The following is a 24,746-nucleotide window of genomic DNA, read 5'->3' as shown; positions in this document are numbered from 1 at the left end:
AACGCAAATAGCAATGGGGACAGGGGACACCCCTGTCTCGTCCCCCGGTGCAGCCGAAAGTACTCCGACCTCCTCCTATTCGTGGCTGCACTCGCCATCGGGGTCTCATAAAGCAGCCTCACCCAGCGGACAAACCCCTCCCCAAACCCAAATCTTTCCAACACCTCCCACAGATACCCCCACTCAACCCCATCAAAGGCCTTCTCCGCGTCTAATGCCACCACTCCGCCTCCCCTTCCACAGCCAGCATCATAATGACATTCAGAAGCCTTCGTACGTTGGTATTCAACTGCCTTCCCTTTACAAACCCCGTCTGGTCCTCGTGAATGACCCCCGGCACACAATCCTCTATCCTTGTAGCTAAGATCTTCGCCAACAGCTTGGCGTCTACATTTAACAGCGAGATCGGCCTATATGACCCACACTGCAGGGGGTCCTTGTCCCGCTTAAGGATCAAGGAAATCAGCGCCCGTGACATAGTTGGGGGCAAACCTAATAGAATTCTTTGAGGAAGTGACCCCCCCCCCCCCCCCCTCCCCTCCCTTGCCTCGTTAAAGGTCTGAACCAACAGGGGGCCCAACAGGTCCGCATACATTTTATAGAATTCGGCCGGAAACCCATCCGGCCCCGGCGCCTTCCCCAACTGCATGCCCCCTATCCCTTTGACCAGCTCAATCGGCGCCCCCAGTCCCTCCACCTGCCCCGCCTCCACCTTCGGAAATCGCAGCTTGTCCAAGAAACGCCCCATTCCCCCCCCCCCCCCTCCACCGGGGGTTCAGACCGGTACAGTTCCCCATAAAAGTCCCTAAAGACCCAATTAACGTCTACCCCCTCCGCACCACCTTCCCATCTCTATCCTTCACTCCCCCAATCTCCCTGGTCGCGTCTCGCTTTCGGAGCTGATGTGCCAGCATCCTACTCACCTTCTCCCCGTATTCATACACCGCTCCCTGTGCTTTCCTCCACTGAGCTTCCGCCTTTCTGGTTGTCAGTAGGTCGAACCTGGCCTGAAGGCTACGCCGCTCCCCCAGCAATCCCTCTCTCCCTCTCTCTCTGCTCTCCCTTCTCCCTATGGGTTCAGATGGAAATCAACTCCCCTCTAATCACCGCCTTAAATGCCTCCCGGTTGATTAGAGTGCAGGACAGACATGTTCCTGTGAAAATTAAAGATAGAAATAGCAAGATTAGGGAACCATGGATGACGGGTGAAATTGTGAGACTAGCTAAGATGAAAAAGGAAGCATACATAGGATCGAGGCAACTCAAAACTGATGACGCTTTGGAGGAATATCGGGAAAGTAGGACGAATCTCAAACGCGCAATAAAGAGGGCTAAAAGGGGTCATAAAATATCTTTGGCTAACAGGGTTAAGGAAAATCCCAAAGCCTTTTATTCGTATGTAAGGAGCAAGAGGGTAACTAGAGAAAGGATTGGCCCACTCAAAGACAAAAGAGGGAATTTATGCGTGGACTCAGAGGAAATGGGTGAGATTCCTAATGAGTACTTTGCATCGGTATTCACAAAGGAGAGGGACAAGACGGATGTTGAGGCTAGGGATGGATGTTTAAATACTCTAGGTCAAGTTGTCATACGGAAGGGGGAAGTTTTGGGTATTCTAAAAGACATTAAGGTGGACAAGTCCCCAGGACCGGATGGGATCTATCCCAGGTTACTGAGGGAAGCGAGGGTCGAAATAGCTGGGGCTTTAACAGATATCTTTGCAGCATGCTTGAGCACGGGTGAGGTCCCGGAGGACTGGAGAATTGCTAATGTTGTCCCTTTGTTTAAGAAGGGTAGCAGGGATAATCCAGGGAATTATAGACCTGTGAGCTTGACGTCAGTGGTAGGCAAACTGTTGGAGAAGATACTGAGGGATAGGATATATTCACATCTGGAAGAAAATAGACTTATCAGTGATAGGCAGCTTGGTTTCGTGAAGGGAAGGTCATGTCTTACAAACCTAATAGAATTCTTTGAGGAAGTGACAAAATTAATTGATGAGGGAAGGGCTGTAAATGTCATATACATGGACTTTAGTAAGGCGTTTGATAAGGTTTCCCATGGCAGGTTGATGGCAAAAGTGAAGTCGTATGGGGTTCAGGGTGTACTAGCTAGATGGATAAAGAACTGGCTGGGCAACAGGAGACAGAGAGTTGTGGTGGAAGGGAGTGTCTCAAAATGGAGAAGGGTGACGAGTGGTGTTCCCCAGGGATCCGTGCTCGGACCACTGTTGTTTGTGATCTACATAAATGACCTGAAGGAAGGTATAGGTGGTCTGATTACCAAGTTTGCATATGATACTAAGATTGGTGGAGTTGCAGATAGCGAGGAGGACTGTCAGAGCATACAGCAAATTATAGATAGATTGGAGAGTTGGGCAGAGAAATGGCAGATGGAGTTCAATCCAGGCAAATGCGAGGTGATGCATTTTGGAAGATCAAATTCAAGAGCGGACTATATGGTCAATGGAAGGGTCTTGGGGTAAATCGATGTACAGAGAGATCTGGGAGTTCAGGTCCATTGTACCCTGAAGGTGGCAACACAGGTGGATAGAGTGGTCAAGAAGGCATACAGCATGCTAATCTTCATCGGAAGGGGCATTGAGTACAAGAGTTGGCAGGTCATGTTACAGTTGTATAGGACTTTGGTTCGGCCACATTTGGAATACTGCGTGCAGTTCTGGTCGCCACATTACCAGAAGGATGTGGATGCTTTGGAGAGGGTGCAGAGGAGGTTCACCAGGATGTTGCCTGGTATGGAGGGTGCTAGCTATGAAGAAAGGTTGAGTAGATTAGGATTGTTTTCGTTGGAAAGACGGAGGTTGAGGGGGGACCTGATTGAGGTCTACAAAATTATGAGAGGTATGGACAGGGTGGATAGCAATAAGCTTTTCCCAAGAGTGGGGGTGTCAGTTACAAGGGGTCACGATTTCAAGGTGAGAGGGGGAAAGTTTAAGGGAGATGTGCCTGGAAAGATTTTTACGCAGAGGGTGGTGGGTGCCTGGAACGCTTTATCAGCGGAGGTGGTAGAGGCGGGCACGATAGCATCATTTAAGATGCATCTGGACAGGCATATGAACGGGCGGGAACAGAGGGAAGTAGACCTTGGAAAATAGGAGACAGGTTTAGATAAAGGATCAGGATCGGCGCAGTGCTCTAATTTTCTTTGTTCTTTGTTCAGACCGTCCCCACTCAGACCTCCCCGTTATCATTGGCCTCAAGGTACCTCTTGATACACCCCCGAACCCTCCCGGACACCACCTCATCTGCCAGCAGCCCCACCTCCAAGCTCCAGAGCGGGCGCTGGTCCCTCACCTCCCCCAGCCCGAGGTCCACCCAGTGCGGGGCATGATCCGAAATGGCTATGGCAGAGTATTCGGCATCCTCCACCCTCGAAATCAGCCCCCTGCTCAGGCCAAAAAAATCGATCCTGGAATAGGCCTTATGCACGTGGGAGAAAAACGAGTACTCCCTGGCCCTTGGCCTCGCAAACCTCCAGGGATCCACCCCTCCCATCTGATCCATAAACCCCCTCAACACCTTAGCCGCCGCCGGCCTCCTACCCTTCCGGGACCTGGATCGATCCAATGGGGGATCCAGCCCCGTATTGAAGTCCCCCCCCCCATGATCAGGCCCCCCGCCTCCAGATCCGGAATACGGCCCAACATGCGCCGCATAAACCCCGCATCGTCCCAGTTTGGGGCGTAAACATTCACCAGCACCACCCGCTCCCCCTGCAGCTTACCACTCACCATCAGCCACCACATTTGACGCCTAAACGGCACCCTCTTTCCCACCAGGATCGCCACCCCCCGATTCTTCTCATCCAGCCCTGAATACTTGGCCCACCCATCCCTTCCTCAGTCGAACCTATTCCAAATGTGGCCGAACCAAAGTCCTATACAACTGTAACATGACCTGCCAACTCTTGTACTCAATGCCCCTTCCGATGAAGGCAAGCATGCTGTATGCCTTCTTGACCACTCTATCCACCTGCGTTGCCACCTTCAGGGTACAATGGACCTGAACTCCCAGATCTCTCTGTACATCAATTTACCCCAAGACCCTTCCATTGACCATATAGTCCGCTCTTGGAACATAAGAACTAGGAGCAGGAGTAGGCCATCTGGCCCCTCGAGCCTGCTCCGCCATTCAATTAGATCATGGCTGATCTTTTGTGGACTCAGCTCCACTTTCCGGCCCGAACACCATAACCCTTAATCCCTTTATTCTTCAAAAAACTATCTATCTTTACCTTAAAAACATGTAATGAAGGAATTCCATAGATTCACAACCCTTTGGGTGAAGAAGTTCCTCCTAAACTCAGTCCTAAATCTACTTCCCCTTATTTTGAGGCTATGTCCCCTAGTTCTGCTGTCACCCGCCAGTGGAAACAACCTGCCCGCATCTATCCTATCTATTCCCTTCATAATTTTAAATGTTTCTATAAGATCCCCCCTCATCCTTCTAAATTCCAATGAGTACAGTCCCAGTCTACTCAACCTCTCCTCATAATCCAACCCCTTCAGCTCTGGGATTAACCTAGTGAATCTCCTCTGCACACCCTCCAGCGCCAGTACGTCCTTTCTCAAGTAAGGAGACCAAAACTGAACACAATACTCCAGGTGTGGCCTCACTAACACCTTATACAATTGCAACATAACCTCCCTAGTCTTAAACTCCATCCCTCTAGCAATGAAGGACAAAATTCCATTTGCCTTCTTAATCACCTGTTGCACTTGTAAACCAACCTTCTGTGACTCATGCACTAGCACACCCAAGTCTCTCTGAACAGCGGCATGCTTTAATATTTTATCGTTTAAATAATAATCCCGTTTGCTGTTATTCCTACCAAAATGGATAACCTCACATTTGTCAACATTGTGTTCCATCTGCCAGACCCTAGCCCATTCACTTAACCTATCCAAATCCCTCTGCAGACTTCCAGTATCCTCTGCACTTTTTGCTTTACCACTCATCTTAGTGTCATCTCCAAACTTGGACACATTGCCCTTGGTCCCCAACTCCAAATCATCAATGTAAATTGTGAACAATTGTGGGCCCAACACGGATCCCTGAGGGACACCACTAGCTACTGATTGCCAACCAGAGAAACACCCATTTATCCCAACTCTTTGCTTTCTATTAATTAACCAATCCTCTATCCATGCTACTACTTTACCCTTAATGCCATGCATCTTTATCTTATGCAGCAACCTTTTGTGTGGCACCTTGTCAAAGGCTTTCTGGAAATCCAGATATACCACATCCATCGGCTCCCCGTTATCTACTGCACTGGTAATGTTCTCAAAAAATTCCACTAAATTAGTTAGGCATGACCTGCCCTTTACGAACCCATGCTGTGTCTGCCCAATGGGACAATTTCTATCCAGATGCCTCACAATTTCTTCCTTGATGATAGATTCCAGCATCTTCCCTACTACCGAAGTTAAGCTCACTGGCCTATAATTTCCTGCTTTCTGCCTACCTCCTTTTTTAAACAGTGGCGTCATGTTTGCTAATTTCCAATCCACCGGGACCACCCCAGAGTCCAGTGAATTTCGGTAAATTATCACTAGTGCATCTGCAATTTCCCTAGCCATCTCTTTTAGCACTCTGGGATGCATTCCATCAGGGCCAGGAGACTTGTCTACCTTTAGCCCCATTAGCTTGCCCATCACTACCTCCTTAGTGATAACAATCCTCTCAAGGTCCTCACCTGTCATAGCCTCATTTCTATCAGTCGCTGGCATGTTTTTGTGTCTTCCACTGTGAAGACCGACCCAAAAAACCTGTTCAGTTCCTCAGCCATTTCTTCATTTCCCATTATTAAAACTCCCTTCTCATCCTCTAAAGGACCAATATTTACCTTAGCCACTCTTTTTTGTTTTATATATTTGTAAAAACTTTTACTGTCTGTTTTTATATTCTGAGCAAGTTTACTCTCATACTCTACCTTACTCTTCTTTATAGCTTTTTTAGTAGCTTTCTGTTGCCCCCTAAAGATTTCCCAGTCCTCTAATCTCCCAGCAATCTTTGCCACTTTATATGCTTTTTCCTTCAATTTGATACTCTCCCTTATTTCCTTAGATATCCACGGTCGATTTTCCCTCTTTCTACCGTCCTTCCTTTTTGTTGGTATAAACCTTTGCTGAGCACTGTGTAAAATCGCTTGGAAGGTTCTCCAATGTTCCTCAACTGTTCCACCATAAAGTCTTAGCTCCCAGTCTACCTTAGCTAGTTCTTCTCTCATCCCCTTGTACTCTCCTTTGTTTAAACACAAAACACTAGTATTTGATTTTACTTTCTCACCCTCCATCTGTATTTTAAATTCCACCATATTGTGATCGCTCCTTCCGAGAGGATCCCTAACTATGAGATCATGAATCAATCCTGTCTCATTACACAGGACAAGATCTAGGACCGCTTGTTCCCTCGTAGGTTCCATTACGTACTGTTCTAGGAAACTATCGCGGATACATTCTATAAACTCCTCCTCAAGGTTGCCTTGACCGACCTAGTTAAACCAATCGACATGTAGATTAAAATCCCCCATGATAACTGCTGTACCATTTCTACATGCATCAGTTATTTCTTTGTTTATTGCCTGCCCCACCATAACGTTACTATTTGGTGGCCGATAGACTACTCCTATCAGTGACTTTTTCGCCTTACTATTCCTGATTTCCACCCAAATGGATTCAACCTTATCCTCCATAGCACCAATGTCATCCCTTACTATTGCCCGGATGTCATCCTTAAATAACAGAGCAACACCACCTCCCTTACCATCCACTCTGTCCTTCCGAATAGTTTGATACCCTCGGATATTTAACTCCCAGTCGTGACCATCCTTTAACCATGTTTCAGTAATGGCCAATAAATCATAGTCATTTACGATGATTTGTGCCCTCAACTCATTTACTTTATTCCGAATACTACGAGCATTCAGGTAAAGTACACTTATGTTGGTTTTTTTACATCTGTTTTGAATCTTAACATCTCCAGTTTTATTCCTTTTGTTATTACTGGGCCTATTCACTGAGCTCCCCTCAGTCACTGTACCTTGTACTGTCGCCCTTTTAGATTTTTGACTATGTCTTCTCTGCCTTGCACTTTTCCCCTTACTTCCTTTTGCTTCTGTCCCTGTTTTACTACCTTCCAACTTCCTGCATCGGTTCCCATCCCCCTGCCACATTAGTTTAAACCCTCCCCAACTGCTCTAGAAAACACCGGCTCTAGGACATCGGTTCCAGTCCTGCCCAGGTGCAGACCGTCCGGTTTGTACTGGTCCCACCTCCCCCAGAACCGGTCCCAATGCCCCAGGAATTTGAATCCCTCCCTCTTGCACCATCTCTCGAGCCACGCATTCATCCTATCTATCCTGACATTCCTACTCTGACTAGCTCGTGGCACTGGTAGCAATCCTGAGATTACTACCTTTGAGGTCCTACTTTTTAGTTTAACTCCTAACTCCCTGAATTCCGCTTGTAGGACCTCATCCCGTTTTTTACCTATATTGTTGGTGCCTATGTGCACCACGACAGCTGGCTGTTCACCCTCCCCCCCCCAGAATGTCCTGCAGCCGCTCCAAGACATCCTTGACCCTTGCACCAGGGAGGCAACATACCATCCTGGAGTCTCGATTGCGTCCACAGAACCGCCTGTCTATTCCCCTTACGATCGAGTCCCCTATCACTATAGCCCTGCCATTTTTCTTCCTGCCCTGTTGTGCAGCAGAGCCAGCCACGGTGCCATGAACCTGGCTGCTGCTGCCTTCCCCTGGTGAGCCATCTCCCTCAACAGTATCCAAAGCGGTATATCTGTTTTGCAGGGAGATGACCGCAGGGGACACCTGCACTGCCTTCCTACTCTTGCTCTTTCTTTTGGTCACCTATTTTCTATCTCCCTCATTAATTTTCACCTGCGGTGTGACCAACTCGCTAAACGTGCTATCCACGACCTCCTCAGCTACGCGGATGCTCCAAAGTGAGTCCATCCGCAGCTCCAGAGCCGTCAAGTGGTCTAACAAGAGCTGCAACTGAACACACTTCTTGCACGTGAAGGAGCCAGGGACAGTGGACGTGTCCCTGAGCTCCCACATCGCACACGAGGAGCATGACACGGGTCTGGGATCTCCTGCCATGTCTTAAACCCTAGGTAAACTTAAACAACTAGAATTTCAAAGTAAAAATAAATACATTAGACAATGAAAAGAAAAAGAGAAACTACTTACCAGTCACTTACCAGGGTTAAAAAGCACCTTCTCTCACTCTGCATCCAATTACCTCACTGCACCAAATTACCAAGTTGCAATCCCCACTCTGGATGAGTCTCACTCCGGATGTGTCTCCTGGAAAAGCGCTAGCTTACTGTGTGCGCTGTCTGTCTGTCTTTTATACAGACCACATACAGCATGGCCACATCCGCCCTCAGCCCTTTCAAGTGGGTAAACACCCGGGCCCGCTTAACCAGCCCGTTCAGCTCCCTCACATTCCAAGTCATCAGCAGGATCAGAGGGCTCCCTGCCCCCCTCCCCTGCCTACTAGCCATAACCCATCACCTGCCCGCCACTGGCCAGCGCCCCCCGCTCGGCCTGTTCCCCACGGCGGCAACTCCCCCCCTCCCCCCCAGCGCCCTCTGCATTCTCCAGCTCCTTCTTGGCCATTCCAGCAGCAACCCGGTACCCCCCCCCCCCCCCCCCCTCCCCAGGCTAGGACCCCTACTAGCCGCACCCTCTCCCTCCATAGCACTCCCGTGAGCCAGCTAATTTCTGCTGACCCCGGCGACTTTTGCCTCACCTCCGATCCCGCCCCAAGTGGGGTTACTCCTCCTCCTCCGTGCCCATCAGCAGGCCCTCCTCTCCCCCGCCGCTCTTGCGCGGGAAAATAAAATCCAGCAAAGGCCCGCACTTCTCAGCCCCGGCCCCGCCCCCATCACCCCACAGCGCGGGAACCCATAGGAAAACCCGCGCTTTCGCCCTGCCCAACCCCGCCTCCTCTAGGGCAATTCCCATTGCCGGTCCCCGCCACCAGCTCCCCGCACTCCCAGTTTACCTCCCTGCCCGAACCTGTCCACCAGACCCATACAAAAAGACATAAAGACATCGCCCCACCCACCCGAAAGCCAACACACATCCTGCATGAAACAGAGAACACCCCCTCCAAAAAAAGAAGACACCGTTACATTTGCATACAAAACCCCCATCCCTGACCCTCAGTTTGCGTCCAATTTCTCGGCCTGCACAAAGGCCCACGACTCCTCCGGGGACTCAAAGTAATGGTGACGGTCCTTGTAGGTGACCCACAGACACGCCGGCTGCAACATGCCAAACTTCACAGTCTGTCTGTCTAGCACCGCCTTCGTTCGGTTGTCCCCGGCCCTCCGCTTAGCCAGCTCCGCACTCCAGTCCTGGTAGATCCAAAACACCTTGTTCTCCCACTTGCTGCTCCGCTCCTTCTTGGCCCACCGAAGCACGCACTCCCGGTCAACGAACCGGTGGAACCGCACCAGCACCGCCCGCGGCGGCTCATTCGGCTTGGGCCTCCTGGCCAGTATTCTGTGGGCCCCATCCAGCTCCAGGGGCCCCTGGAAGAACCCAGCTCCCATCAGCGAGTTCAACAAAACGACCACATAGGCCGCCAGGTCCGACCCCTCCAGCGCCTCCGTGAGGCCCAGGATCTGTAAATTTCTCCGCCTCGACCGGTTGTCCATCTCCTCGAACCGCTCCTGCCACTTTTTATGGAGCGCCTCGTGCATCTCTCCTTTCCCCGCGAGGGCCGCGGCCTCATCCTCCCTTTCGGAGACTTGCTGCTGCAGCTCCCGGATTGCGGCCCCCTGGGCTGTGTGAGTCTCCAGCAGCTTACCAATGGTAGCCTTCAGTGACTTCAGCAGCTCCACCTTAAGCTCCTGAAAGCAGTGCCGAAGAGTCATCCTGCTGCTCCTGCGCCCACTTCCTCCACTCCTCGAGGGCTCCGCCGGCCGCCATTTTGTTTTCCTTCCCCTGTTTTTCCAGAGGCGCTGCCACTGCTTTTCTGCTCACCCCACTCCTGGTCCGGACCATAAAACCCTGGGGATCTACTACAGACCTCTTCCCACATTGGGAATCATCGATAAAGCGCCGCTGGGGGCCCTGAAAAGAGCCCCAAAGTCCGTTTCTAGCGGGAGCTGCCGAACGTGCGGCTTAGCTCCGCATAGCCGCAACCGGAAGTCCCCAGTGTGGGTCATTGACCTTCTTCCTGCTTTGCAGGCCAATACTCCTGGTCACACTCCCCACGCTCATTGCCACCACCACCTTGTCCCAGGCGGCACTGGCTGCCCTGTGGCGGACCCTCGGGAGAACAGGACATCCCTCCTGGCCTCCACAACATCTAGCAGCTTCCCCAGGTCTGCGTCCTGGAATCTTGAGGCTGGTCTTCTTGCACCATTGTTGTGAGCTGGTTGGGATTGGCTGAGCAAGTGCAGCTTATGTACTGCTCGACCTTGTTAGCGGGGTGGTGGCGAGTGCAGTCCCGGTGAATCAGCTGGCGTGCCTTCATTTGTGGCAAGAAGCCTGTAAGGTTTGACTCTGGAACCCTCCCCGGGTTGGGGGTTCCCTGTCTGGACTGTCCCTTCCTTCAGGCTTCCTGGCCAACCTGAAGATCATCCTTGACCTGGTGTTCTCAGGCAGCCCTCTCATGGACAGCATCCTCCTGGACTGACTTGGTTAACCCAAGTTGCCTCCTCAGCCTGAACTGCTCTGCCTGACAGCTGAAAAGCAATCCAGGCAGCCCAGTAAAGAATCAGCACAGGAAAACTTTCCCTTTCCTAACATCTGCCCCCTCAAACAATGCCTTTAAAGCAGCAGCTGTTACAAGTGTTAGAGGCTTCCTGGAAATCCCACAAGACTTGAAAAGGCTTCAATTCCCCTTTGAAACGCAAAACATCACGGACAGTGACCCAGGGCCGGGATTCAAACATAGTCCTCAGTGCTGCAGTCCCAGTGCCAACCACTGCACCACGTGTCGCCCCTTGTGTAAGTCTTTCAAGAAACGTGCATTGTAAATTCCATTCGAAGTAATTCATTGGTGATCATATCATAGAATTTACAGTGCAGAAGGAGGCCATTCGGCCCATCGAGTCTGCACCGGCTCTTGGAAAGAGCACCCTACCCAAGGTCAACACCTCCACCCTATCCCCATAACCCAGTAACCCCACCCAACACTAAGGGCAATTTTGGACACTAAGGGCAATTTATCATGGCCAATCCACCTAACCTGCACATCTTTGGACTGTGGGAGGAAACCGGAGCACCCGGAGGAAAGCCACGCACACACGGGGTGGATGTGCAGACTGCGCACAGACAGTGACCCAAGCCGGAATCGAACCTGAGACCCTGGAGCTGTGAAGCCATTGTGCTATCCACAATGCTACCGTGCTGGTTAAAAATCTGAAAATTGTATTTAACTTTAAAAGCATAAATTTAAGAAGTAGTGCAGTATTTGCGGACCCTTGTAATGCAGTGAGTTATCGTACTATGCTTTCATCCCTTATTCAAATCTATCCCAAATTGATGGGACGAAGTTCGCCTTTGTCTGCTGGCTGTAAGCATCTCAGAGAAATGAGTTTCAGCAATCTTAGTCAAATTACTAGCAGTGTGGCCCTATCATTTAAAACTGTTGACAAACTGACAAAATTGTCTGTTTTACTCCGTAATTATAAATTGGTGGGTTTTTTTTTCTTCTCCGTGAAACTTTGTGTATTGAAACATGCTTGAACTTCTATGCACAGTGGCGAGCATAATCCAAATACCTGTGCTGGGCAGGTCCACAGTACTGCAGAACATTGTTAATGATGGACCAAACAATCTAGCTCATTAATGTCAGCTAATAGTACATCGCTGACACTGGAAATAATCCAAGGAATCAATCCTGATAAAAGTACTGGAAGCCAATATCCAAATAAGCCATTCTGGCCTTACAAGTATTATTTTTTTTTATATATATTTTTTTATAAATTTAGTGTACCAATTCATTTTTTCCAATTGAGGGGCAATTTAGCGTGTTCAATCCACCTACCTTGCACATCTTTGGGTTGTGGGGGCGAAACCCACGCAAACACGGGGAGAATGTGCAAACTCCACACGGACAGTGACCCAGAGCCGGTATCGAACCTGGGACCTTGGCGTTGTGAGACTGCATTGCTACCACTGCGTCACCGTGCTGCCCTTCCTTACAAGTATAATAAGGTCAGGAAAGCAGTCCACACCACGGGGTGAGTCAAAGGAAAAAGGTTTAATGCAACAGAACAAGAGTTCAGAGCAATTACTCTCCAAGGAGCCAGCTCACAGTTCATGGCCCACCGGTTTTATACAGGATGTAGAAGGAGCACCTTACCCTTCAATGGGGGAGTCTGTATTCCGCAAAGTGTAGGGATATCAATCGCCCAGCCTCATAAGTGTCCTTTGACCTGCTTAAGGTTTCATTAGTGTGCCATGACCTGCTTAATCCCAGGTTATGACATTCCTACCCCTGAAGACTGTGGCGGTGCCGTCGCATACGCGATCGGGACGATACGGGAAGGCAAGTGCAGACACCGGCGTCTCTTAAGAAACAGTTGGCCCTCAACGGCGACAGACAAAGGAGGGTCCGGCAAAGAGTATCTGAGTTGGGTGCGCCTCTTCTGTCCAGACTGGCGGGGAATTTCGGCACCTGTGGCATCAGTAGGGGAGGAACCGGCAGCCCCGGGTCTCGAGGCCGCCATGACGCACAGAGGGGGCAGAGACTTCAGGGCCTACAGGCGCAGCTGAGCGGCTGGCTCTAATTACTATTGAGCTATTTTTCTGGAAGGAGCAGCTGGTTTTCAAGGTGGCACTTCACTTGTTGCTGCGCCACTTGCAGGCGATACGAGGTCAGCCCGGTTCCCCACAGAACAGTGCCCTTAAATCATCGGTCATCTTCATCGTCGTAAATCTCGACCCCAGGACAAAAACACGAGCCAGATGCTTGGAATGTGGAACCATGGTCTCAATGTCCTGTGCCTTTCACACTTTCAATTGAAACATTTATCGTTTTAACAATGAGGGTCAAACGTTTTCAAGAGTCATGGTGCATCAGCAAGCCCGAGGTTGTCGGGCACCTCTTTATTCGCCGGAAGGTGGCTTCCTGGTCGGGTTCAATGCCATTCGGAGTTTTTCCTCAAAAGAGCACGTAGAAGGACCAGAATAACAGCCATGTGCGGAACGAATTTTCCATAATAATTGACAAGGCCTAGGAATGACCTCAGAGTCGTGTCATTGGTGGGAGCTTGAGCCATTTGGATGGTCTTCATCTTGTCCGCCATGGGGTGGAGGCTAGCGCTGTCCACTTGGTACCCCAGGTAGACCACTTTGCATGCATGAAAAACACATTTCTCTTGACGCAGTCGAATGCCGAAGTCTGAGAACCTGCAGAATGCTGACTCTAGGGGGGGCGATTCTCCAAAATGGAGACAAAGTGTTCGCGCAGTCGTGAATGCCGTCGCATTTCACGACGGCGCGTAACGGGCGCGGGGACAACTGATTCTGGTGGGCCAGCACGGTGCTGGAGTGGTTCACGCCGCTCCAGCCTCCCTTCCCGGCACCAAATGGGCGCCGCACCAACCCACGCATGAGCAGTTGGGCCGCGCCAACCTGCGCATGTGCTGGGGACTTCTTCAGCGTGCCGACCCCGACTCAACATGGCGTCAGGGTTCAGGGGCCGGCCACAAAACAAAGTAGGCCCGGAGGGGGAGAGGCCAGCCCGCCGATCAGTGGGCCCCGATCGCGGGCCAGACCCATCGGAGGCCCCTCCCAGTGAAGGAGCACTTTTCCCCGCCCCACATGCTGCCCCCCGACCATTCGCACAGAGTTCCCACCAGCAGCGACCAAGGGTGAACGGCGCCGGCGGGACTCTGTCGTATCCGCAGGGCCGCTCGGCCCATTAGGGCCGGAGAATCGGCGGCCCGCCGATTTCAGCGGCCAGCGCTGCGTCAAACGCGCCAGCACAAATGGCGCCGATTCTCCACACCTCGGAGAATCACGCGCCGGCGTCGTGGCGTGGTTGCGGCAATTCTCTGGCCCGGCGCGGGGCTCAGAGAATCGCGCCCTAGGTTTTTCAAGTGTTCCTCTTCCGAGAAGCCAGTGACCAAAACATCATCCAGATAAACGGCCACTCGCGGCTGTCCACATAGCATGTTTTCCATGGTGCGCTGAAAAATGGCGCATGCGGAAGACACCCCAAAGGGCAAACTCGTGTAATCAAATAGGCCCTATTGGTTGTTGATCGTGACATAACGCTGCAAGGCCTTGTCCAACTGCAGCTGCAGATATGCGTTGCTTGTGTCTAAATTTGTAAATGTAACCCCGCCGGATAATTTGGCGTAAAAGTCTTCTATTCGCGGAGTGGATATTTGTCCAGGCAGGAAGCAATGTTCACGGTTAATTTAGAATCCCCACAAATGCAGATGGAGCTGTCTAGCTTGAGGACGGGAACAAACCGAGTGGCCCAATCGGAAAAAACGAACAGACCAGATTATGTCCAATGCTTCCAGACAATCCAACTCCAAATTAACTTTGTCAACTAAGGTGTACGGAAAAGGGTGGGCCCAGAAAAATCAAAGCTGGGCCAGAGGGTCACCATGAATCCTTGACACCACCCCTCTGATGGTGCCAGACCCTGGGCGAAATACCTCAGGAAACTTCCCCAAAATAACACCTAAACCACCCGAGTCGACCTGTAGAATTCGGCTCAAATCAAAGTGTGAATGACGGAGCCAATTGCAGCCCAACAAACTCGGTCAGTCCGCAATCAACACTATTAAAGGCAATTGGGCCTCCTGGTTATCGTACACTACTGCGGCCTTTGTTGTTCCGGCAACGTGTGTAGATAGGTAGGCAACCTATCTTAGATAGGTCCAGCACTCTTTGAATATCTTCAAATGTTTTAAAGCCGGACTTCCGGTTGCGGCTATGCGGAGCTAAACCGCACGTTCAGCAGCTCCCGCTACTTAAGGACTTTTGGGCCGATTTGAGGGCCCCAAACAGCGCTGTTTCGACGAATCCCGGTGGGGGAAGGTGTCTAGAGGAGCATTCCCCATAATTTATGGTGCTCACCCGGAGTGGGGCAAGGGAAAAAGCTGCAGCAGCTCCCCAAGAAAAGCGGGGGAAGAAGGACAAAATGGCGGCCGGCGGAACACCCGAGGACTGGTGGAAGTGGGCGCAGGAGCAGCAGGCCTCTCTTCTGCGCTGTTTTGCGGAGCTGAAGGCTGAACTGCTGGACTCCCTGAATGCGACTACCAACAAGCTGCTTGGGACCCAGGCGACCCAGGAGACGTCCATTCGGGAGTTGCAGCAGCAGGCCGCTGAGAGGGAGGAGGAGGCCGTGGTCCTCGTGGGGAAAGTGGAGTTGCACGAGGCACTTCACAAAAAGTGGCAAGACCGCTTGGAGGAGCTGGACGTTCGCACGAGGCGAAAGAATTTGAGGATCCTGGGCCTGGCAGAGGGGCTGGAGGGGTCGGATCTCCCGGCGTATGTGACCACTATGTTGAGCTCGTTGATGGGGGCGGGGTCCTTCCATTTGCCCCTGGAGCTTGAGGGAGCTCACAGAGTGCTGGCCAGGAGGCCTAAGGCCAATGAGCCCCCGAGGGCGGTGCTGGTGCGGTTCCATCGATTCAGCGACCGGGAGTGTGTGCTGCGCTGGGCCAAGAAAGAGAGGAGCAGCAAGTGGGAGAATTCGGTAGTGAGAATCTACCAGGACTGGAGTGCGGAGGTGGCAAAGCGGAGGGCCGGGTTCAACGGAACGAAGGCGGTGCTGCATGCCAAGCAGGTCAGATTTGGAATGCTGCAGCCTGCGCGCCTGTGGGTGACATACAAGGACCGGCACCACTACTTCGAGTCCCCGGAGGAGGCGTGGGCCTTTCTACAAGCGGAGAAGCTGGACTCGAACTAGGGTCTGGGGACACACTATGGCCGCTGCTGTTTTCGCTGTTGCTGTTCTTCAACTTTGACATGTGTGTTTTTTATGCTGGTTTTCATTTTGCTCTATTTCCGGGTGGGTCTGTCTGTTGGGTATGGATGTGGGGAATGTTAGGGGTTGGTATTTTATATGTTCTCTTCTGTACGGGGCTGGGGGTTGGGGTGAAACTGGATTTTGGGGAGCTGCGTCAGAAGGGTGGGGTGTGGCAGTGTGAAAGCGCGGGCTTTCGTCTGGTTTCCCGCGGCAGGGGGGGCGGAGCTGGTGGTGGGGGCGTGGCCTCTACTGGTTTTCTTTCCCGCACTGAAGCGGTGCCAAGGAGGTGTGGCAAGAGGGGGATGACCCCATGCCGGGAGGGGATGGGTTTTGGCAGGAGCTGCCGGGGTCAGCAGAAGGCTGACTCACGGAAGTGCCATGGAGGGTGCGTCGCGGCTAGGAGGGGTCCTAGTGTTGGGGGGGGGGGGGGAGGGGGATACCGGGTTGCTGCTGGAATGGCCAGGAAGGAGCTGGTGTGGGCCGGGGGGGTAGAGGAGAGGCGTTATTGCCATGGGGAACGGGTCGGGCAGGGCGAGCTGGCCTGGGGCGAGCAGTCGATAAGCTATGGCTAACCGGCGGGGGAGGAGAGCGGGTTGCCCTCTGATCCGGCTGATTACCTGGAACGTGAGGGGGCTGAATGGGCCGGTTAAGAGAACTAGGGTATTTTCTCATCTGAAGGGGCTGAAGGCGGACGTGGCTATGCTCCAGGAGACCCACATGAAAGTGGCGGACCAGGTTCGTCTGAGGCAGGGGTGGGCGGGGCAGGTTTTTCACTCAGGATTGGACACGAAGAACCGGGGGGTGGCGATTCTGGTGGGGAAGAGGGTGGCGTTCGAGGCGGCTGAGGTGGTGTCGGACAAGGAGGGCAGATATATTATGGTGAAGGGTAGGCTGCAGGGAGAGAAGGTGGTGCTGGTTAATGTATATGCCCCGAATTGGGATGATGCTGGATTCATGAGGCGCTTGTTGGGCCGCATTCCAGACCTGGAGGCAGGGGGCCTGATCATGGGGGGAGACTTTAACACAGTGCTGGATCCCCCACTGGACCGGTCCAGTTCAAGGACGGGTAGGAGACCGGCGGCGGCCAAAGTACTGAGGGGATTAATGGACCAGATGGGAGGGGTGGATCCCTGGAGGTTTGGGAGGCCGAGAGCGCGGGAGTATTCCTTTTTCTCTCAAGTCCATAGGGTTTATTCCCGAATAGATTTTTTCGTCCTGAGCAGGGAATTGATCCCGAGGGTGCAGGATGCCGAGTATTCGGCCATAGCAATTTCAGACCATGCTCCGCACTGGGTTGATCTGGCGATGGGGGAGGCGCGGGACCAGCGCCCGCTCTGGCGCCTGGATGTGGGGATGCTGGCTGATGAGGAGGTGTGTAGGAGGGTCCGGAGAAGTATTGAGGGGTATCTTGATACCAATGACACGGGGGAGGTCCGGGTGGGGATGGTCTGGGAGGCGCTGAAAGCAGTGATCCGGGGGGAGCTGATCTCCATCCGGGCCCATCGGGAAAGGAGGGAGAGGAAGGAGAGGGAGAGACTGGTGTGGGAGCTCCTGGATGTGGACAGGAGATACGCGGAGGCACCGGAGGAGGGGTTGCTGGGGGAACGGCGCAGTTTGCAGGCCAAATTTGACTTGTTGACCACCAGAAAGGTGGAGACACAGTGGAGGAGGGCGCAGGGCGCGGTATACGAGTATGGGGAGAAGGCGAGCAGGATGTTGGCGCATCAGCTCCGTAGGCGAGATGCAGCTAGGGAAATCGGTGGAGTGACGGATGGGGGTGGGAATGTAGTGCAGAAGGGGACAGAAGTAAATGGGGTCTTTAGGGACTTCTACGAGGAACTGTACCGGTCGGAACCTCCGATGGGGAGAGGGGGGATGGAGAGCTTCATGAACAGGCTATGTTTCCCAAGGGTTCAAGAGGAGCTGGTAGAGGGGCTGGGGGCGCCGATAGAGTTGGAGGAGCTAGTCAGGGGGATTGGACAAATGCAGTCAGGTAAGGCCCCGGGGCCGGACGGGTTCCCGGTGGAATTTTATAAAAAGTATGCGGATCTGGTGGGCCCCTGTTGGTGCGAGCCTTCAATGAGGCATGGGAGGGGGGGGCTTTGCCCCTGACGATGTCGCGGGCACTGATCTCTCTGATCCTAAAGCGGGATAAGGACCCCTTGCAGTGTGGATCATACAGGCCTATCTCGCTCCTCAATGTTGACGCCAAGTTGCTGGCGAAGATCCTGGCCACCAGGATAGAGGATTGTGTGCCAGGGGTGATACACGAAGATCAGACAGGATTTGTCAAGGGACGGCAGCTCAACACGAATGTGCGGAGACTGCTAAATGTTATCATGATGTCGGCAGTGGAGGGGGAGGCGGAGATAGTGGTGGCGCTGGACGCTGAGAAAGCGTTTGATAGAGTTGAGTGGGGGTACCTGTGGGAGGTGCTGGAGCGGTTTGGATTTGGGGAGGGATTCATCAAATGGGTGAGGCTGCTCTACGCGACTCCGATGGCGAGTGTAGTTACAAATGGAAGGAGATCGGAGTACTTTAGGCTCTACCGTGGGACCAGGCAGGGCTGCCCCCTGTCCCCCTTGCTCTTTGCACTGGCGATTGAACCTCTGGCTATGGCGTTGAGGGAGTCAGGGAGATGGAGGGGTCTGGTGCGGGGTGGGGAGGAACATCGGGTATCGCTGTATGCGGACGACCTGCTGTTGTATGTGGCGGACCCAGAAGGGGGAATGCCGGGGGTGATGGAGCTGTTAGCGGAATTTGGGGGCTTCTCGGGCTATAAGTTAAATTTAGGCAAGAGCGAGGTATTTGTAGTACACCCGGGAGATCAGGAGGAGGGAATTGGGAGGCTCCCATTTAAGAGGGCTGTGAAGAGTTTCAGATACCTGGGGGTGCAGGTGGCCAGGAGTTGGGGGACTCTCCATAAGCTTAATTTTACCAGGCTGGTGGAGCAGATGGAGGAGGAATTTAAAAGGTGGGACATGGTGCCGCTATCGTTGGGGGGGTCTGGCGTTACCCAATCTCTCGGGGTACTACTGGGCGGCTAATGTGTCGATGGTGGGCAAGTGGGTGATGGTGGGGGAGGGGGCAGCATGGAAACGGATGGAGAGAGCGTCCTGTGGAGATACAAGCCTGGGGGCCCTGGTAACGGCGCCGTGGCCACTCCCTCCCACGAGGTATACCAGGAGTCCGGTGGTGGCGGCTACCCTCAAGATTTGGGGGCAGTGGAGGCGACATAGGGGAGAAGTGGGGGGCTCGATGGAGGCTCCGTTAAGGGGGAACCATAGGTTCGTCCCGGGGAACATTGATGGGGGATTTCACGGTTGGCACAGAGCGGGCATCAGACAGCTGAGGGACCTGTTTATTGATGGGAGGTTTGCGAGCCTGGGGGAGTTGGAGGAGAAATTTGGGCTCCCCCCGGGGAACATGTTCAGGTATCTGCAGGTAAAGGCATTTGCTAGGCGGCAGGTGGAGGGATTCCCTTCGCTTCCCACGAGGGGGGTGAGTGACAGAGTGCTTTCGGGGGTCTGGGTCGGAGAGGGGAAGATATCTGATATCTACAAGGTTATGCAGGAGGTGGAGGAGGCGTCAGTAGAGGAGCTGAAAACTAAGTGGGAGGGGGAACTGGGGGAACAGATCGAAGACGGGACATGGGTTGATGCCCTGGAGAGGGTTAATTCTTCCTCCTCGTGTGCGCGGCTTAGCCTCATCCAATTCAAGGTGCTGCACCGGGCCCACATGACTGGGACGAGGATGAGTAGGTTCTTTGGGGGTGAAGACAGGTGTGTCAGGTGCTCGGGGAGTCCAGCGAACCATGCCCATATGTTCTGGGCATGCCCGGCACTGGAGGAGTTCTGGAAGAGGGTGGCGAGAACGGTGTCAAGGGTGGTGGGATCCAGGGTCAAGCCAGGATGGGGACTCGCGATTTTTGGGGTTGGGGTGGAGCCGGGAGTGCAGGAGGCCAAAGAAGCCGGTGTGCTGGCCTTTGCGTCCCTAGTAGCCCGGCGAAGGATTTTGCTACAATGGAAGGATGCGAGGCCCCCAAGCGTGGAGACCTGGATCAATGACATGGTGGGTTTTATTAAGCTAGAGAAGGTCAAATTCGCCCTGAGAGGATCGGTACAAGGGTTCTTTAGGCGGTGGCAACCTTTCCTCGACTTTCTGGCTCAACGATAGGGTACAGGGACAGTAGCAGCAGCAACCCAGGGAGGAGGGGGGGGGGGAGGGGGGAAGGGGAGGAAGGGAAGGTGGGGGAGGGGGGGAAGGGGAGGGAGGGGGGGAAGGGGAGGGAAGGGGAAGGGGGGAAGGGAAGGGGGAGGGGGGAAGTGGGGGGGGCGATGACTATGTTTGTTTATTTAATTTTAATTTATTTTTAAGTTCTCTTGTTGGGGTGGGGGGGATGTGATACATGCGTTGATACGGTCTGGGGGGTGTTACAGTTGTTATGGGTTATTTTTTTGCATTTCATTGTTTGTTGTTATATTTTATATTTTCTGTAAAAAATTCCAATAAAAGTTATTTTTTTTTTTTAAATGTTTTAAAGCCGCTCCGGTGTCAAGTTCCATTTGCAACAGATAGCCATCTATTCGGATGGGAACAGTGATGGGGGCTAATCGAGGCGGCGAGACACAGAGTAAAAGGAGCTCTTCCTCTCCACCGGATCTCCTAAATGGTTGGCCTGGGGCCCAGCCTGATCATTGGGGATGATCCACCTCAATCTGTCAATGGGCTCCTCCGACAGGGGAAACCACAAGTGAGGCACCAAAATCCAACACTCGTGAATAGAGCAGGTGGTGGCCCCCAGGAGACGTGGGGACGTATGCAGCCACATTTCAGGAGCCTGGCACTGATCTGACCATAAGGATGGGTCTGCATGCCCCAGTCCACGTCCTAAGGCGTTCATCTCAATAGTTTGAAGTTCCCAGACTCCCTGGTCCGTGCCTTCCTGTGCCAAGGCTATTTGGATGGCCTGTGACAATGCCAGAGTAGGTTCCACCAGTAGCCACCGATGCATTTCTGTGTTTCTGATACCTCAGACCACTGGTCCCTCATGGCTTCCAAGAAGGATGCTCCAAAGGAACAGAATTCGGCCATTCGGCGCAACTGGGCCACGAACATGGCCATTGACTTCCCTAGATTGCGGACAGCATTATTAAGTCAATACCACTTCATTATTGCCGAAGGTGGCAGGCTAAAATGGCTGCTGACCACCTCGATCAGCTGTTCAAAAGTGCAGGAATCGGGGGCATCAAGTCCCAATCACTCCGTACGTCTCTGCCCCACCATGGTGAGGAACACCGGCACTTGCTGCTCATTCTCAGCAATGGCATTGGCCCGAAAGAAGAAGCGAACGCGCTCAGCTTAGCAGACCCAACCCTCCCGAGCTACATCAAACAGATCCAATCGATCAAGCAACGGCTTCTCATGGTGCGGAAGAACACAACTGGAACTCTGAGCTTAGGGGGCAACAGGGACCGAAGGCTGCAGCGTTATCCAGAGACCAGAGTTTACTCCCTGTCGCCAGTATTATAAGGTCTGGAAAATAATCCACATCGAGCCAAACAGTTAGTTGAGTCGTTATTTGTCAGGGACACAACTTTAGTGAGTATAAAAGTTAATTTCAAAAAACCTTTAAAATCAAGGACACTCATGGACATGCATCATTTGAATGTGACAATATTATAGTTGGCTTCAGTTTATTTTTGTCTCACCTTTTAGATGTCAGCCTCAGCTTAGTAGTAGCTCACTTGCCTGAGTCTGACAATAATGGGCTCAAGCTGCACACCAGAGAATGGCATGCATAATCAAGCCTAACACATAAGTGCAGTACTGAAGAACTGCTCACTGTCAGAGATGCCAATATTTGGATGAGACGTTAGACCCAGGCCTCATTTTTCCTTTCAGGTTTATATAATAATTCCCATGGCACAACACAAAGAAGAACAAGGCAGTTCTCTTGATATCCTGCCAGTATTTATCCCTCTGCCAACTATGCGACAACACTTTATCCCATTGTTGTTTATGGATATTCCTGTGCACAATTTAGTTGCTTTGTTTCCTGAAGTCATAAGTGGCTACACTTGAAAAGTACTACATTGGCCTACATAATGAAAGTTAGATTTTTACACTTATTTTTATTGCCAACAAATTCCCATGCCAGAGTAGCCTAGTGGCTAAATGGATTACTCTGTATAAATATGTTATTAAGATAAAACATAACACTACTGTCATTCTTAGTAGCTGAGCTCTGGATTATTTGGGCTGTTTGCTAAACCTTTCATTGCTTCCATCTCTCTTTTCTCCCTTTCTAATTTGAATATGAAAAGCTTATTCAACTCAAAGGCCATCACTTTAATGACATTTGGCAGTCATTTGATTTATTAGGTTTAGAGAAAAAAAAAATCCACTAAATATTTCATCGTGCCACGCTAATCCTAGTAATATTGCCAGATGAAGCCTTGTACCTGTATTAACAGAGACAGAATGGTGCGTAATTTTCTTGTCATCTTTGTAAAATTTCCATGAATCTACTGAATAATAAAACAGACTTCTTGAAATATTCAGATTTAGGTTTGCTGTAAAAGTACCTGAAAATACATAATAAAAGAAGAAGATTCATGGTTTAATGTACATTTCAAGGGTCCTAAAGGCGAGTAAGTGGAAAATTAACTTTTCACTAGAATGCCTCAAGTCATTTTACAGGATGAGACACCTATTCATTGAAATTTCAATAACTTTGTAACCTACTTTGTCTTTTATTTTATTGTTTTATATACCTACAGCCATCAGAAAAGATCCGGATTGAAGTAATATCTCTCACTCTTAACAAAGATGCTCAAATCCTAAAGGATGAAACTGCTCAAAGGTTATTTGTTGAATACAGATTCTACAATTTGCCAGCTGAGGAAACGCCAATGTCCCTTCCAAAGCCGTACAATGGACAATGGATCTATTACAATCACAGCAAAGGTAATGACATAACAAGAGGCTGAAATAGGTTAAGTAGGGTTTCTGAATATGTTTTCTCCAAGGATTGCATATAACCATTTATGATGGAAGCAATGTTAACCTCCAATTTGAGACTGTTTCATCTAGCTATCTGTTGGGAATAGAATTCTACATTTTTTTAAATTGATGGTATATTTAATAAAAGTGAGCTTAGAGGAAGAATTAACTGCTGTAAATTAAAAGATACCAACACTGGATTTAAGAATTGGCTAATGATAGGTTCCAAATTCTTTTGACCATTATTAATCCTGTTAAATTATTCCCTTCTTGCTGACACCTTTTATTGCTAAGTATTAAAAAGCACTTTATTCAGAACTTGTAGAGGAGGGAAACGTGACTGTAGATTAATCACATTTGTGTTATTCTAAAAATGCACAAATGAATTGAATCCTAAGATTCCTTGAGGTTTGAGCAAAATCATTTGTTGAGTCTAGGATGGGCCTGATTATTGAAATATTATGTTGTTATTTGGGACAGCTCCACAACCTATTAACAACATAAATCAGTAAAATAGATTAAACTCATCATTAAGCACATATTTGATATTCTTTGTCGTTGATTAATTACCTTGATTGAAAAATGCTTAATATAGCAACTAAAAAGTTGGTTCTGTAATTTACATTTTTTCAAATGATTCACAAAATAATTATTAATATTTGGATGCTATTGCTTTAAATATGCTAAAACATGGATTTATGTTTTAACTGTGACATCATTTCACAAATCATTATTTTGTTTAATACATAATTACTTCCTGAACGTCAAGCAGTAAACTGGTCCTAAATTACTTGGCCGTAATGTAGCTTGAAAGATGCTTTAACAAAGCTTAATTTGGATCTTTCACTTCAGAGTGTAGTTTAACAGTTGGAAACTTAACTACAATTCATGTTGTTAAATACTCTGTTGTGATAAACTTAAGGGGCATGATTCTCCACTGGTGGGATTCTCCATTGCGCTGGCAGCGCACCCACGCCCGGGGATTTCCCGACAGCATGGGCAGCCCACAATGGGAAATCCCATCGGCCGGCTGACAGGATGGAGAATCCCGCTGCCGGCGGGATGGAGAATCCCACCCCAGATCTTTTATTCTATAATGTAACTTCAACTAACTTTTTGTTTGTGTGTGTTTATTTTATTATATTGAGTTGCCTCTCCGATTTAACCCTATTAGGTTGCCATTGTATGCGACCTCAGATTGGTAGGTGAGATTTCAACATACACATTGCAGACCTTTACTGCAGTGTTCATTACTAAGACTGAGCTCAATCATGAAAGGACTCTGTACATCCATCTTTATGCATATAAAACAGAGATCTGTTGCTTGACTGAAAGATTTTCAATGCCCAGCAAATGATTTGGAGATGCTTGTGCCCCACACATTGCTGAACACAATGGAAATCCTCCTCTCGGTAGTGTGGGGACAGCTCCAAGGAATTTCCAGAACAATGTTTTGAATTTGCAGACAGGTTAATCACATAACAGGAAATTGAGTCTACTTGTTCATATGGTGTACACTTTCAAAAATGAGTTTCATACTGGATTTAAGTTATACTACATATGGTGCTAAGCTTCGGAATGAAAGTAGTCTCATTTTTAAGGCCTAACTGTGCTAAGAAGTCAGATTGTTAATTTTGTTACTTTGGTTTTGTGACAACTTTGTACAGACACAAAAATGGTAGTGTGGCAGATCTTAATTGTTAGAAACAGGAACATTGGGAACAATTATACACAAGCC

At 50.6% G+C, this 24,746-nt stretch overlaps 1 protein-coding gene across 5 annotated transcripts in view; it reads left to right on the top strand.

The window, feature by feature from the left end:
- The window catches only part of rpgrip1l (RPGRIP1 like), a 303,409-nt gene that overhangs the window by 235,023 nt on the left and 43,640 nt on the right, over positions 1-24,746 (top strand). For 4 of the 5 annotated variants that reach the window (XM_038806727.1, XM_038806728.1, XM_038806730.1 and 1 more), the window contains exon 23: positions 22,786-22,972. In XM_038806727.1, coding sequence (XP_038662655.1) covers positions 22,786-22,972 — 187 coding nt within the window. Of the gene's footprint in view, positions 1-22,567; positions 22,657-22,785; positions 22,973-24,746 lie in introns of those variants that run through there. The other variant, XR_005461803.1, reaches the window with a different exon arrangement.

The sequence above is a fragment of the Scyliorhinus canicula genome, chromosome 9 (assembly GCF_902713615.1).
Source record: "Scyliorhinus canicula chromosome 9, sScyCan1.1, whole genome shotgun sequence".
NCBI classification, from domain to species: domain Eukaryota; kingdom Metazoa; phylum Chordata; class Chondrichthyes; order Carcharhiniformes; family Scyliorhinidae; genus Scyliorhinus; species Scyliorhinus canicula.
Note: the sequence above shows the minus strand (reverse complement) of the source record. Positions and strands in the feature narration are given on the sequence as shown.